The 16,878-nt window shown below is 36.7% G+C and overlaps 2 protein-coding genes across 3 annotated transcripts; both read right to left on the reverse strand.

Moving 5' to 3' along the window:
* Positions 1-3,814: 3,814 nt before the first annotated feature.
* On the reverse strand, positions 3,815-6,103 carry LOC129347284 (DELTA-sagatoxin-Srs1a-like). The gene is made up of 3 exons (XM_055005396.1): positions 5,993-6,103; positions 5,546-5,624; positions 3,815-4,551 (listed from the first exon to the last, which is right to left on the reverse strand). Exons 2-3 carry the CDS (start codon positions 5,617-5,619, stop codon positions 4,092-4,094), a joined length of 534 nt encoding a protein of 177 aa, XP_054861371.1. The 5' UTR covers positions 5,620-5,624; positions 5,993-6,103; the 3' UTR covers positions 3,815-4,091.
* Positions 6,104-6,748: 645 nt separating this feature from the next.
* LOC111582746 (DELTA-sagatoxin-Srs1a-like) lies at positions 6,749-12,842 on the reverse strand. Of its 2 annotated transcripts, XR_008599837.1 has the most exons (3): positions 10,678-12,842; positions 9,560-9,638; positions 6,749-8,480 (listed from the first exon to the last, which is right to left on the reverse strand). XR_008599837.1 is itself a non-coding variant. In XM_055005417.1 (2 exons), exons 1-2 carry the CDS (start codon positions 9,631-9,633, stop codon positions 8,060-8,062), a joined length of 495 nt encoding a protein of 164 aa, XP_054861392.1. In that variant the 5' UTR covers positions 9,634-10,235; the 3' UTR covers positions 6,749-8,059. The 2 variants fall into 2 exon arrangements, 1 of the variants encoding a protein (XP_054861392.1); XM_055005417.1 differs by lacking the exon at positions 10,678-12,842 and having other exon boundaries at positions 9,560-10,235.
* Positions 12,843-16,878: the final 4,036 nt, after the last annotated feature.

The following is a 16,878-nucleotide window of genomic DNA, read 5'->3' on the forward strand; positions in this document are numbered from 1 at the left end:
CGGAGTTCTGCCCTTCAGCTGAAATACTCATTTCTTTATATGGACATTTGTAGAGACATCTTTCAAATTTCACATCAATAAATAAAATACTTTCTGAGCTGAACATTTTCCCTTAGGGACTCTGACTCCAGATTTTTAGATGGCCACCATTGGCTCTCCTGAGCCGCCACCCTTTGGTAGATCTTATTTTTAGTTCCACCATGGTGTCTAGCCACCGTCCTCACCACTTCTCCTGCAAGAACTGGTGGGGGACCTGGTTTCATCGCCGACAAACCAGCCCTGGGGCAGGTAGTACTGGGTTACAGGTTACCAGTAGCAGGTCCATTTGGACCTGACCTGACTTCATCTTAACTGGTGGAGACATGAATTCTGCCCTCTATTAGAAAATCCTCCAGAAGAATATCCACCATTAGTTCATGAGCTACAGCTCAACACTAATGGAACCAAAGAACACAAGCAAGTCCACCTCTGAGTGGCTCAAAAAGAACTAAATGAACATTTTGGAGTGGCTAAGTCAAAGTCTGGACTTCAATCCAATTGAGATCCTGTGACACCTTAAAAGGCCGCTCATGTTCTAAAACCATGCAATGTGGTCGAATTAAAATTGTTCTGCAGAGAAGAGTGGACCAATATTACTCCATGGTGATGTAAAAGATGGATCACAAGCTGTAACAAACAAAGGTTCAGGGGGGAATTACTTTTTCACAGGGGTGATAGAGGTTTTCAATAAATCTTTGTTAAATCATAATTTAAAAACTGCATTTTGTATTTTGTTTTTTCTGTATAATATTAAATAAATATAAATATTAGCTTTATAGTGTTGAGAAATATGCAAAGAAAAAGACAAATGCATTTTCACAGCACTGTAAAAATGTTTTTGCAATTTGTGAACAAACTATTAATTTTTATTTCAAATTTTTGGCTTTTCCGCTAAATTCACAGAAGACTTTGTGGCTCATGTGCTGCAGATTTTATTTCTGTGTTTTGATCAGTGCCAGACATTTTTTGTAACTCTTCAGTTGCATTTGAGCTTACTGTGTAAAAGTCTCAGTCAGACTCTCATCAGTAGCAAGGTTGTGTAATGGTAACTACAGTTTACTAGTTTGCACCTAAAATATCCTGATTTCACCACCTCCAACCCACTCTACAATAACACCCCAGCATTAACTTCAAATTTTGTTTACTCCCTGCGCCCTCAAACAATGAAAATAAAAACACATCTTAATGCATTGTTTCTCTGATTCCACAACTTTGGATGAAATGACATTAAGAGAACTGAATTTACGCTAACAATCTGCTAGTGGTAACTTGATGTTGCTAACTGAACCCAGCATTACAGCCTGATCTGATTTGATATCTTCTATTTCTGCATATTTGTCACACTGAAATGTTTCAGATCATCAAACTAATTTTAACCCAAGATAACACAAAATGCAGTTTTCAAATCATGATTTTATTTACTGAAGGAAAAATATTCCAATAATAATCCAGTTCATTTTGCTCTATGTGAAAAAGTAATCACCCCTTTAGCTATCAATCTACCAAATTATTTTATCAGTTGGGTCCAGTTTCACCAGCAACGCACACATTTGATCACTGCAAAGAAACAAAGAAGGTAAAGAAGAAAAAAAACACACAAAGAGGAATCGAACAAAATAAATCCCAAAACCTATGATGGTACTGAGACCTCCACAAATCTGGGTTTTCAAAGAATAAATACATATAACGTGACGACTACTGGATCAGGTCATTGTAAAAATCATGCAGAACACATTTGACTAGCCGGCTGACAATTAGTGACAAACTTCTATAAAATCAATAAATCTATTGATATTCTTGATGTGAGACTAAAAAGAATCTAAGAGCTTTTGGTTTGTCTTGTTATTCAAGTTTTCCAATATTGTGTTGCCTTTAACTAGAGCTGCACAATTATTGAATTAGTCGTCAACTCTTTAGGTATCAACTTTTAATAATCAATTATTTGGGGACAAAATATCAACAGATGCAACATTTCTCTAAGGAAAAAAGCAACTACACCTTTGTTGTTGTTGTTGTTCTTTGTATTTTTTTTTACAGTTTTTGAACGTTACAGTATTCCACAAGTGTTTTTTTAAATATATTTTTTGTAGCATTCTTGCTGCCCTTTTTTAAGATTTATCTAACATCACATTACAGTCTATCAAATCCTCAGAAAACCTATTCAGACATCGTTAGCTTGATCTGCTGCTGACCTCTTAGTGGTAGAAGAGTGTCAAGAACCATTTGGGGCTCATCATTGTCATGTTTCCTTATCATCATTCTTATCACTATCCTGCCAAGGAACGCGGTGGAGTTATGTGACGATATCGGCGTACGTGGATCCTTCCTTCCTTCTGCTAGCAACATTACTCAAAAACAGACAAATGGATTTGGATGGCACAAGGCACAAGGACCATCGCATTTTGGCAGTGATGCGGCTTGAAGATTGGATCCACGGATTTGTTAAAGATTTCCCATAGCGAGATAGCAGCACAGTGTCACTGTAACCATGACAACAAGTCAACATGACAACAAGCTATGCCAGTTGCCTGCTGACGATCACATGATTGTGATCCTGCTACTGATTTATCCGTTGGAAATGATACAAGAAACAATTGATTAAATTGTGAGGGTGTTTCTGAGTTTTCCTTCCATCTTTACGTGAATTTTCGGACTTTCCGGCTGCTTCTTCGTCATGTCAAGAAACCGCTTCTTAGATAAACACTTCCTGTGCCGTGGAAATGGTGCCAAAAATAAGAGCCTGTAACTTTAAAAACATGGCGTGAACGGTTATTTTAACACTAGCAAAACAAAGCCTTGCAAAAAGTGATGAACTGATCAACAGTAGTTGGGTAAAGGTAATTGATTAAATAGTCAACTAAAAACATTATATAGCTAAAAGTGAACAATTAAATGATTAGGACAACTAACTAGTAGTTCAACGTAAAAAATGTAAGGACTAGAATTGTAATGTAATGAACTGTAATAGCTAGAAGTAATATATAGCTAAAAATAATTGCTTAAGTGATTAGCAAAAAATAAATGAAGAACTATTTATTACTTTCAGTTAAGTATCCTTTAGTGTTAACTAATTATTTATTACAACAACTAAACCATTTGCTATATTTAATTAACAATTTATGATCATTTTTGTTGTTGTCATTGCTAGTGTTGTTACACAGTTACAATAAACTAAAGAATACAGGGTTAAAAATAAGTAAATCAAACATTGTAAATTTCAGGTGTAAAGAGTCAGTGAGGCTGACTTTTAACTCACAACGTCCTGGAGGAACCCCTTTGAGCCAATAAGGGTTCCTCCAGGATAGCTTCCTCTCAGAATCTAGATTTTAAAGGTTCCTCCAGGAACCTCCCAAGTGAGCAGGATTCTCTGAAAATCCCCAGAGTTCCTAAAAGCTCCCCTGATCATAAGAGAGTATGTAGAGTGTACCAGTCTTTACTCTCAAAGTCTTGATCTTGCCTTACCTTTGATACTCTCAGGTCTTGTTCTGAACTCAGTCTCAAGCTCTCAGAGTCCCGGTCTTGTCTCAGTTTTGGTACACTCTGATTTTGGTCCTACCTTAGTAAACTTTGGTCCAGGTCTTGTCACAGTCTCAGTACTCTCTGGTCCTGGTCCTGTCTTAGTCTTGCTACTCTCTGGTCCTGGTCTTGTCTCAGTATGTTCTGGCCCTAGTTTTGCCTTAGTCTTGGTACACTCTGGTCTTGGTTGTGACTTGCGTCTCAGTTTTATACATTCTGACCACAACACTACAGTAAATGAAGCATGGAGGCAGCAGGGTTCCAGTCATACATATATTTATTATCCAGCAAACAATCAGTTCATGTTTCATTTTCAGTGATTATTGATCTGGTTGATATTCTATTAGAAGACAAGTTTATCAGGAGCATGTAGCAGTGGAGAGAAAGACATCTTTCTGGGGAGGTTCAGACCAAACCCAGGACAAAAAATAGGATAAAGTCAATGTCTGTTAATTAAAACACAACAAACTGCACACTTTAATGACTACATGTCTGATTCTAGACAGAAAGATGTGACTCATACTTTGGTTAAATGTTTAAAACTCTGAAACATCCTGTATCATCAGCGTCTGATGATACCCATTTCTGCTGCTGATGCTGACATTAAGCTCGGGCTCACAAGTGTCTGTCATGTTGGCTGAGATGGTCAGACCATCTCTCTCGTGAATCAGATTAGAACCAGCACCACCTCTGACAAACTCTGTCCCTATGTTGTAATACATTTTTTCATACAGACTGTGATCACAGAGTTGTTTCCTGTCAAAGAGTCCCACTGCGTAAAGGTTAGAGTAGAAGTCGAAGTTGTAAGGATTGGAGAACATGACAGCCATCTTCTTGTCGACTCTCTTTGTAGATTCATTGTAGAGGTCGTAGGTGAAGACACCCACAGATCCACAGGCTGTGTCATGAGTCTTTATGAACAAAGCAGAGCCGCTTTCCGATGGTCCAACTGTTGATGGTAAAGCATCTCGACAGCGTCCACTGTAAACGTACACTCTGTCAGAGAAACATGAGACACCTCTGAATATACAGATTCACGTTTGGAACCAGGCAGCATCGTGGCCCAGTGGGTCCACCGTCACCTCACAGCTAGAAGGTCCTGGTTTAAATGTGGTTCTGGGATCTTTCTGTGTGGGATTTGCATGTTCTCCCTGCTGGGTTCCCTCTGGATTCTCTAGCTTCCTCCCACAGTCCAAAAACATGCTGAGGTTAACTGGTAACTTCAAATTGTCCATAGGTGTGAATGTGAGTGTGATTGTTTGTCTCTATATGTAGCCCTGTGATTGACTGGAAACATGTCCAGGGTGTCCCCTGTCTTCACCCTAAGGCAGCTTTGATAGCCCCCATCCCCCATCCATGGATGGATAATATAATATAATGTCCATCCATCCATCCATCCATCATCTATACACCGCTTAATCCTCACTAGGGTCATGGGGGGGGGGGCTGGAGTCTATCCCAGCTGACTCAGGTGAAGGCAGGGGACACCTTAGACAGGTCGCCAGTCTGTCACAGGGCTACATATAAAGACAAACAATCACTCTCACATTCACACCTACGGGCAATTTAGAATAATCAATTAACCTCAGCATATTTTTGGACTGTGGGAGGAAGCCGGAGTACCTGGAAAAAACCCACGCATGCACAGGGAGAACATGCAAACTCCATGCAGAAAGATCGCGGGAAAGCCGGGACGCGAACCAGGGATCTTCTCGCTGCAAGGCGAAAGTGCTAACCACTACACCACTGTGCAGCCCTATAATATAATATAATATAATATAATATAATATAATATAATATAATATAATATAATATAATATAATATAATATAATATAATATAATATAATATAATATAATATAATATAATATAAAACCTTCAGAATAAAAGCCATCCAACCACTTAAACAGTCAAAACTAATTACTTTGATTTTGTATTACACAAAGATTATATTCATTGTGAACATGAACAGATCTCAGGTTTGCACTCACATGGGGCTACAAAGTACGTAGTTGTTGCTTTTATTGTGAATTTGAACTGCACACTGGCGGTGTGTATTTCCCATGATGCCTGCAAACAACAGAACACAGATCAGTTACACAACTGAAATCAGCTTCTCTGATCTGATGTCTGAAACTCTGTAAGTTGAAACATAAGCAGAGAAGTGTTGAAATTAAGTCATCCATGGAAACACAACAAATTCAAAGAACTTACCCTATATATATGTGTGTGTGTGTGTGTGTGTGTGTGTGTGTGTGTGTGTGTGTGTGTGTGTGTGTGTGTGTGTGTGTGTGTGTGTGTGTGTGTGTGTGTGTGTGTGTGTGTGTGTTTATATACATTATTAAAAACACATTAAAAATAAATGATGATAAATTAAAACACAATGTTTTTTAAAATTACTTTTTGCAGTTAGAATCAGGGAAACAGATCAAACTTACAGCAGTGATGAGATGAATCCAGCAGCAGCACTGATCAGGATGAAGAATCCACTGAGTGACCAGAGCAGCTCGTATTTATAGACTCACTGAGCAGCTGATGGATCTGCACAACAAACTAAATAAAGCAACAGAAAGTGAAAGTATGAAGCTGAGATTAAAGTCTAAAGTCTTCGGGTTACTATCTGTGCTCTGTATTCAAACAGTGAAATAAAAAGAGAATTTGCAGTTTATCTGCAGTAATGTCTGCTGACAAACTGGAAACATGGTTTAAGAAATGTTTGCTAATCTATTAAATCTGTAGAAAAGAAATGAGAAAATAGGTCTGACTGTAAATTCTAAACTCATCAAGGATTGTTATTAAAAAACAGCTACAGAAATGATCCATATCGGTGATTCTGCTGCTGAAAAACGATCTTCTGAATGATTGTCTTTATCAACGTTCAGTTTATTTATATATATATATATATATATATATATATATATATATATATATATATATATATATATATATATACATATTCAATTTTTTTTTATTTTCTTCATTGTAGATTAATACTGAAGATTAACACCATTTTGTTTACAACATAATTCCATATGTTTTCTTTTATAGTTTTGATGTCTTCAGTATTCATCTACAATGTATAAAATAATGAAATAAAAACCAGTGAATGAGTTCCATTAAATATCAGCTGTTTCCAGCTAGAATAGTCATGTACCACATTAACAATGTCTAGAGTGTGGTTCTGATCAATTTAATGTTATCCTCATCGAAAAAAGAAATGCTTTACTTTCAAAGATGAGGCCAGTTCAAAGTGACCCCAAACTTTCGAATGGTAGTGTGTGTGTGCGTGTCTGTGTCTATATATATATATATATATATATGTATAGATAGATAGATAGATAGATAGATAGATAGATAGATATTTATATGTATGTATATGTGTGTGTGTGTGTGTTTGTGTGTGTGCGTGTGTGTGTGTGTTTATATATACTATTAAAAACACATTACAAATAAATGATGAGAAATTAAAATGGAGCAATTCGTATTTATAGACTCAATGAGCAGCTGCTGGATCTGCACAACAAACTAAATAAAGCAACAGAAAGTGAAAGTATGAAGCTGAGATTAAAGTCTGAAGTCCTTGGGTTACTGTCTGTGTTCTGTATTCAAACCTCAGTGAAACAAAACAGACAATCTGCAGTATCAAAGGCAGCACTCAAATCCAGCAGAATCAGGAGTGATACTTAACCAGAATCAGTATTCAGCTTAATGTCATTTAACAATTTGACCAGTGCTGTCTCAGTGCTGTGATGTGGTCTGAAGCCTGACGGAAATCTATAAAAGTTGTTAAGCTGGTTAAATACAACTTGTTAAATAATCTTGGATATAAAAGATAGGTTGATAGAGACAGGTCTGTAGTTGTTCATCACGGAGGCGTCCAGAGTCCTCCTTTTTAGGAGGGGCTTAATGGCAGCTACCTTCAGTGACTCGGGAAAAGTGCCTGATGTCAGTGAGCTGTTAACTATTAGTAGGAGATCACTTTTAACTGAGGAAAACACTTTCTTTAAGAAGTCAGTTTGAAACAGGATTACTCCCAATACATATCACATATTCAGAACAATTACTCAGAATTAATAGAACATTTCGACTGGTTCCTTATAATTAACTGTATTTGTGCAGCACTTTCTAAAAGCAACTTTATAAAGTTCTTAACAGGTAAAAAAAAAAAACACTATTATATTTATTACTTTCAGTTAAGTATTCATTAGTGTTAACTAATTATTTATTACAAACATTGATTATTGATCTGGTTGATATTCTATTAGAAGACAAGTTTATCAGGAGCATGTAGCAGTGGAGAGAAAGACATCTTTCTGGGGAGGTTCAGACCAAACCCAGAACAAAAGACAGGATAAAGTCAATGTCTGTTAATTAAAACACAGCAAACTGCACACTTTAATGAAAGATGTGAATCATACTTTGGTTAAATGTTTAAAACTCTAAAACATCCTGTATCATCACCAGCAGCTTCTGAGAAAGGAAAAGATGAAGCACGTTTCCTTCCGTTAGCCGTCTATGCTGCTGATGCTAACATCCAGATCAGGCTCGTAAGTGTCAGTCATGTTGGCTGAGATGATCAGACCATCTCTTTTGTAAGTCAGACTATAACCAGCACCACGTCTTACAAACTCTGTCCCTGTGTCGTAATACATTTTAGAAAACAGACTGTGATCACAGAGTTGTTTCTTGTCAAAGAGTCCCACTGCGTAAAGGTTAGAGTTGATGTTGAAGTCATAAGGATTGGAGAACATGACAGCCATCTTCTTTTCGTGTCTCTTTGTAGATTCATTGTAGAGGTCGTAGGTGAAGACACCCACAGATCCACAGGCTGTGTCATGAGTCTTTATGAACAAAGCAGAGCCGTGCAGAGATGGTCCAATTGTTGATGGTAAAGTATTTAGACAGCGTCCACTGTCAAGGAACACCCTGTCAGAGAAACATGAGACACCTCTGAATAAACAGATTCACTTTTGGAACCAGGCAGCATCGTGGCCCAGTGGGTCCACCGTCACCTCACAGCTAGAAGGTCCTGGTTTAAATCTGGTTCTGGGATCTTTCTGCATGGGGTTTGTATGTTCTCCCTGCTGGGTTCCCTCCAGGTTCTCTAGCTTCCTCCCATAGTCCAAAAACATGCTGAGGTTAATTGGTGATTCTAAATTGTCCGCTGGTATGAATGTGAGTGTGATTGTTTGTCTCTCTTTGTAGCCCTGTGATGGACTGATGACCTGTCCAGGATGTCCCTTGTCTTCACCCTAAGACTCCAGCCCCCTGATACCCTACAGAGGATAAAGCATGTATACAGTGGATATAAAAAGTCTACAAACCCTTGTTAAAATGCCAGGTTTTTGTGATGTAAAAAAAAATGAGACCAAGATAAATAATTTCAGAACTTTTTCCACCTTTAATGTGACCGATAACCTGTACAGCTCAATTAGAAAACAAATTTGGGAAAAGTATTAGTTTAAGGGTGTACATATATATGCAAACATATTATTTTACTTTTTTCAGTTTGTTTTCTAATTGAGTTGTACAGGTTATAGGTGACATTAAAGGTGGAAAAGGCTCTGAAATGATTCATCTTGGTCTCATTTATCGACATGACAAAAACCTGGCATTTTAACAGGGGTGTGCAGACTTTTTAAATCTATTGTAGATAATGGATGAACTTTAGGAACCTTTTCCACTCAGACATCATCAGACTAAATATTACTGGATGTAACGGTAGTTCTGTCAAGGAAAACGAACAATGTAGGTTTGATATGTCAGACTGCAATCAGAGGGAAACTGCAGGCATCAAATGGGATCAAGTAAACTGTACATTCTATTACACTGTACTATATCACTTTATATTGTTATATATATAAAATAATCAAAAGTGTGATTGTTAAATCTTCAGAATAAAAGCCATCCAACCACTTAAACAGTAAAAAATAATTACTTTGATTCTGTATTACACAAAGATTATATTCACTGTGAACATGAACAGATCTCAGGTTTACACTCACATGGGGCTACAAAGTATGTAGTTTTTGCTGTCATTGTGAATTTGAACTGCACACTGGCGGTGTGTATTTCCCATGATGCCTGCAAACAACAGAACACAGATCAGTCACACAATGTCTGACAACTGGAAACAGGGTTTAAAAAATGTTTGCTAATCTATTAAATCTGCAGGAAAGAAATGAGAAAATAGGTCTGAGGTCATTTAGAGACAGAAAACTGATTATTTCTGTAAATTCTAAACTCATCAAGTATCAGGATCATTATTTAAAAACAGCAACAGAAATAATCCATATCTGTGATTATGCTGCTGAAAAATGATCTTCTGACAGATTGTCTATAACAAAGTTCATTTATTTGCTCCCTCTAGAACTCCCATCACAACAATAAACCTCAGTGTGACGCCTGATCAGCTCCTCTGTTAACCCTTTAATGTGCAGTATGGGTCAGGAAATACCTATTTTCCATTGGATTTGGCTCATTGTTGACTCATGTTGCGCATCAAAGGGTTAATATGTTTGTGCATCTCTATAAAAAAAAAATTAAGTCCACAGCCAAGTTTTAACCAAGTCCAAAGCTAAATTCAAAACCAAGTCTAAACACAGTCCACAAACAGGACTAAATTCAGTCTAAAATGAATTTCAAAACCATGTCCAAGTCCAGTCTAAAAACAATCCAAAATTAAATTCAAATCCAGATCTCAACCCAGTCCAAGCCCAATCCAGATTAAGCCCAACTGAAACTAAACCCAGTCTAAACCTTGTCAGAACTAGTCCCAAACCAATCCAAAGCTAAGCCTAAAAAAACAGGTCTAAATCCAGTGAAATTTTCAAAGTTTAAACACCTTTCAAACTCCTTGGTGTGTTTTTCTGTCACTTGAAGCCTCAATAACAACCTGAAAACATTTTATGAAACCTCTGATTCAGCCTGAATATTGTTATTTATGTCCTCACAGAGTCTCTGCAGATGTTTATCACTTTATATTAAAGATTTGTTTGTGTTACTGATGCTGAAAATACAGTAACTTTACATTTTCAGCATCAATGATCAAACTTGAAATTCACTGAAATATCCTGAAGCAGCTGTGAAACAAACAAACTAGAACAGTGTGATTGAATCTTACCTGTTCTGCAGCGTCACAGATGAGTCTGAGGAGAAAACAGAGTCTGAAGCTCAGCGGTCAGTTTTTATCCAGACGCTGTATCCTGTTTATCATTGAATGCTGGTGGAAGAGAAACTACAGAAAGCACCGTGGTGATCACGGGGACGTCGAAAGAAGAAGTCAGTTGTGCAAATGAAAACACCAGCTCACCCCATCATGGTCCCCCAGTCAGCCCTAACTATAAGCTTTGTCAAAAAGGAAGGTTTTAAGCCTGGTCTTAAAAATAGAGAGGGTGTCCGCCTCCCGAACCCAAACTGGGAGCTGGTTCCACAGGAGAGGTGCCTGATAACTGAAGGCTCTGCCTCCCATTCTACTTTTAGAGATTCTAGGAACAACAAGTAAGCCTGCAGTCTGAGAGCGAAGAGTTCTGCTAGGGTAATATGGTACTATCAGGTCTTTAAGATATGATGGAGATTGGTTGTTAAGAGCTTTATATGTCAGAAGAAGGATTTTGAATTCTATTCTAGATTTAACAGGAAGCCAATGAAGAGAATCCAATATAGGAGAAATATGATCTCTCTTGCTAACTCCCGTCAGTACTCTGGCTGCAGCATTTTGGATCAGCTGTAGATGTTTCAGAGAGCTATTGGGACAACCTGATAATAAGGAATTACAGTAGTCAAGCCTAGAAGTAACAAATGCATGGACTAGTTTTTCTGCATCATTCTGAGGCAGGATGTTCCTGATTTTCACAATATTTTTCAGGAGAAAAAGGAAGTCCTACAGATTTGTTTTATGTGTGAGTTAAAGGACATGTCCTGGTCAAAAATAACACCGAGGTTCCTCACAGTAGTACTGGAGGCCAATGTAATGCCATCCAGAGTAACTATATGCTTTGAAAGCAATTTTCTAAGATGTTTGGGGCCAAACACAATGACTTCAGTCTTGTCTGAATTTAGTAGTAAGAAATTATAGGTCATCCAGGTCTTTATGTCCTTAAGACAATCTTGCAGTCTAGCTAGCTGATTAGTTTCATCTGGCTTCATAGATAAATACAACTGAGTGTCGTCAGCATAACAATGGAAATTAATACAGTGCTTCCTAATAATATTGCCTAAAGGCAAATAAAGGCAAAACCCAGTTCAAGCCCAATCCAGATTAAGCCCACAACTGAAACTAAACCCAGTCCAAACCTTGTCAGAACTAGTCCAAAACCAATCCAAAGCTAAGCCTAAAAAATCAGGTCTAAACCCAATCAGGTTTTTAAAAATGTAAACACCTTTCAAACTTCTTGGTGTGTTTTTCTGTCATCTGAAGCCTCAATAACAACCTGAAAACATTTTATGAAACCTCTAATTCAGCCTGAATATTGTTATTTATGCCCTCACAGAGTCTCTGCAGACATTTATCACTTCATATTAAAGATTTGTTTGTGTTACTGATGCTGAAAATAACTGTATGTTTTCAGAATCAATGATGAAACTTGAATTACACTGAAATATCCTGAAGCAGCTGTGAAACAAACAAACTATAACAGTGTGATTGAATCTTCCCGGGTTTGCAGAGTCACAGATGAGTCTGAGGAGAAAACAGTGTGAAGCTCAGCGTTCAGTTTTCTCTGTTAGGGTATTCTGTGATATCGAAAGAAGAATCAGGAGGCAAACTCAGAGACACTCTGGAGACTCAGACGGCTGAGTCATTCTCTGTTTAGGAGAAACAGGGGTCAAGGGCGACATTCTGCAGAACAAATCACTGAATGCTGGTGAAAGAGAAACTACAGAAAGCACCGTGGTGATCACTGGGATTTCCAACAGATTACCTCACACATCTGAAAGCAAAAGTTTGGTGTTTGGGTTTAGTTTTTATCACCATCACCGCTCAAGAATATTAAACTTTATGAGAACAAAATCAGCCTCATGTGTTGTTGAATTTAACATTTAGACAAAATGGAAGCAGCCTGTAGCTCTGCACAGCTGAATACAGTGATATATGAAAACAAGAATATAAAAGTAGTCAACACTCCACAACTCATTCAAAAACAGCTCTAAACCCAGTCCAAGCCCAACCCAATCCCAGCCAAAAAACAGTCAGAATCAGTTCACAACTGAGTCTTGTCCAGTCTAAAACCAACCCCAAACTAATAATGCCAAAACCAAGTTGTAGCAAAACTTGGTCCACAACCAAGTCCAAACAAAGTCCAAAAATAGGTCTAAACCCAGTCTAAATCCTTGTATTCACCAATCCAAAACCAATTCTACAATCAGGTTCAAACCCAGCCCAAACTAAGTCTGCAAGCAAGCCCAACCCCAGTCCAAACCCAACTCAATCCCAATACAACACCAGTCAGAACCAGGCCAAAACCAATACAAAACTTGGTCCACAACCAAGTTGTACCACACCCAGTCCAAACAAAGTCTAAAAACACATCTAAACTCAGTCTAAAATCTTGTCTTAATCAGTCCAAATCTATTTACACAACCAGGTAAAAACCCAGTTTAAACCCAGCCCAATCCCAGTTGAACACACATATATATATACACATATACATATATATATGTGTGTGTGTGTGTGTACACACACACATATATATATACATATACATACATACATACAAACATATACTATTAAAAATACATTAAAAATAAATGGTGATAAATTAAACAATTTTGCATTTAGAATCAACGTACAGATCAAACTTACAGCAGTGATGAGATGATTCCAGCAGCACTGATCAGGAATGAAGATCCACTAAGCAGCTGCTGGATCAGCAAAACAAACTAAACAAAGCAACAGAACTTGACATTAAGTTTTCAGAGTTACTGCACTATTTGAAGTTGACTTTGTGTTTTCAAACATACTTCCGTCTTCAGGTAATAACACTGAAGATCTTATGAAAATATCAAGACAATGACAAGAAACTCTCAACTCTTCAGTTACATTTGAGCTTACTGTGTAGAAAGGTCAGCTGGAAGTAATGAATAACTAGAATGCTATTGGTTCAGGCAAAGGAATTTATTGCTCAGTGGCAAATTGAACATAAAAGTGGTCAAACATAGAAACACAAGACTGGTGGATGTAGCCAAATTAAAGAACAAAATAAAACCAAAGGAAAGCTAACAGTATCTAAATCTAGCTAACACAAACAAAACAACTATTCTCTATAGCCAAACATAAATACAGTAGCAACAGCTTCCACAAGTAACAGAAACTAATACAAGTAGTGCACAGAACTAATGAAGCAAAACTGGTGCATTCCACAAGAAGAACATGATACCAGCAGTGAAACGTGGTGGTGTGATGGTGATGAATGCAGCTGCTCCAAAACGTCTTTCACCATCCTCCCATCACAGCAACTGACTTCTGTCTGATCAGCCAAATTACAAAAAATGACTCAAAATTGGTCCAAAATGTCCCAAGTTCATCTAGAATCAGTTGGAAATGTCCACTAAAGAAGAGTGAAAAAGTACTGAAAGGCTGGTTTAATTTAAAAAAAAAAAAAAAAAAAAAAAACTACAAAGACATGTCAGAGAAATTTTATTGTCTTTTTGGAAAATAAAGGCACATTTTAATTTGATGCAGCATCACAGGATTATAGTACAAACCACAGAATCTGACATATATTTCAGATACCAATTATCTCAAGAGTTTTTAATCAAAGTTTCTGAACAATTTACTATTATATCACAGATATTCCCTGATATGTCCTGGCAAATATATTTAACTGTATTTAAATGAGCAAAACAATAAAAAACAACATGATGCTACAGATATTTTGTCATTAATTTACAGAAAATGTATATATTATCCATTTTTTAATTGTTATTTACAGATTTTTTTTTCTTGTTCAATTACAGATGATAACTACAGCATTAAAATCACGGGAAAAAAGTTTTAATTTACATGTTCATTGCAAAAACAAAACAAATCAGGCCTAAAATGTAAATAATGTTCACATCAGAGCAAAACAACAAAATCTGTATTTTTACAAACGGTAATTTGTTCTTGTATGACTACAAAATTAAACTGCATTTAAATGAGCTGTTTTCACAAATTCTACAGTGTTTTTAAAATATATTTTCGGGTACATTTGCTGCCAGATTTTCACTGTTTTTACTGTATATACTTTTATTTTAATAGTAAAATGAGGCTAAGCAGATGTGATTAAAATCTAATAATTAATGTGTGTCAACATCACTGTCAACTATTTAAAATGCACTGTACATACTAAAATAAACCTTCATTCTTCAACTTCCTGCATTAGGAGGAGTAAGAGATTAAGTCCACTAATGCAAAAATATAGCTTAGACCTTACGTTATTGTTAATTACAGAAGTTAACCTAACTAGTATAAAAATTAAGGCTAAGGTCCTAGAAGAATATTAATTATAGAGCTTAACTCAATAATTCAGAGTGAAACTTTTGATCCTACAAAAATACGCATGAAAACCCAACAAATCCATGTGTCGCCTATGAGCCATCTTGGTTTTTATTTAAGGCTTGGGTAGCTCCACAACCTCCAAAAGATGTAGAAAACCTGCAATCTCTAAATGTCAGTAAATATATGGTAGATGAGCTGTAGTACCTGTTTTTTCAACCAGGTGGAGCCACTTATTGCTTAATACCATAGAGACCAGCGGAGGCATCACTCAGACTGCAGTTCATGTTGGCAAGCAGAGAGCATTGTGGGGGTTTAGCTAGCGATGGGGACCATGATAAAGACTTTTGTAATGCTACATGACCTCCAGCTAGTGCTAATGTGCTAAATCAAACCAAGAATAGCGCTCTTGCTTATGTGAAACCTGCCTCTGTGACCTGTATCATGTCTGTGACTTAAAACAATATCAGTACAGGAAAATAAGCAATGGGGCACCATGACAAAGAATAATAGTGAAAATGTTAGTGTGGAGCTCTGTAAGAAGATAAAATGTGACATTTTATATCTGAAACATCAAAGGTCAACTTCTTTCTTTGTGACTGAGGCTTGAATTAGTAAAAGAAACTCGATAGTAAAATCTCTACTAGACATGGAATCTAAAAACAAACTAAATGTACTATTATTTAACACTGCATTTCTTTCTTCATTACTACTGGATTTCAGCAGCATGTTTTAGATGTTTAAGAAGTCCAAAGAATCTCTTCATAGTTTTGTTTATTTTCAGAGACTTACAGAAATTCCAGATGTTTCTTCATCAGAATGCTGAACATATTTAGTAGATAATCAGCTCAGGAACAGAAATCAAGAGTTAATTCTTCCTTTTTACAATCTGCAGATGAAGAGCACAAAGATTTGAATGTTAAATCAAAACTCAGAATCGTAACATTTTGTAAAACATTTTTCTGTTTTTTCAGCACCATGACTCAGGAACAGATGCTTTTGTATAAAAAAAAAAAAAAAAAAAAAAAAAATCTTCTCAATTCTGATGAATTTTCTGAAGAAGAAAACTAAGATGAAAAATAGTTTTTGATGACAAAACTATAACTGACTAAAAAGTAACATTTAAAAACAAGAATCAAAACTAGTCAAAACTTAATCCAAAACTAACTCCAGGCCCAGCAGAAACAAAGTTCAACAACAGGTTTAAACCCAGTCTAAAACTAAGTCCAAACAGAATCTAAAACCAACCCATAATCAGAACTAGTCAGAATCAGTTCAAAACCATTCCAAAGTGAAGTCTAAAACCAAATCTGAATTCATTCCAAACCCAACCCAATCCCAGACCAAGAACAAGTCCAAACCTGGTCCAATCCAAAACTGATTCAAAAATCAAGTGTCTACCAGTTCACAACCTGTCAGAACCAGTGTAAAACCAAGTCACAACTAAGAAATTGAGCCCACAGTCAAGTTTTAATCCACAAACAGGACTAAACTCAGTCTAAAATGAATTTAAAAACCATGTCCAAATCCAGTCTAAAAACAATCCAAAATTAAATTCAAATCCAGATCTCAACCCAGTCCAAACCCAATCCAGATTAAGCCCACAACTGAAACTAAACCCAGTCTAAACCTTGTCAGAACTAGTCCCAAACCAATCCAAAGCTAAGCCTAAAAAAACAGGTCGAAACCCAGTCAGATTTTTTAAAATTTGAACACCTTTCAAACTCCTTGGTGTTTTTCTGTCATCTGAAGCCTCGATAACAACCTGAAAACATTTTATTAAATCTCTGATTCAGCCTGAATATTGTTGTTTATGTCCTCACAGAGTCTCTGCAGACATTTATCACT

The sequence above is a fragment of the Amphiprion ocellaris genome, chromosome 19 (genome assembly GCF_022539595.1).
Source record: "Amphiprion ocellaris isolate individual 3 ecotype Okinawa chromosome 19, ASM2253959v1, whole genome shotgun sequence".
Lineage (NCBI taxonomy): Eukaryota > Metazoa > Chordata > Actinopteri > Pomacentridae > Amphiprion > Amphiprion ocellaris.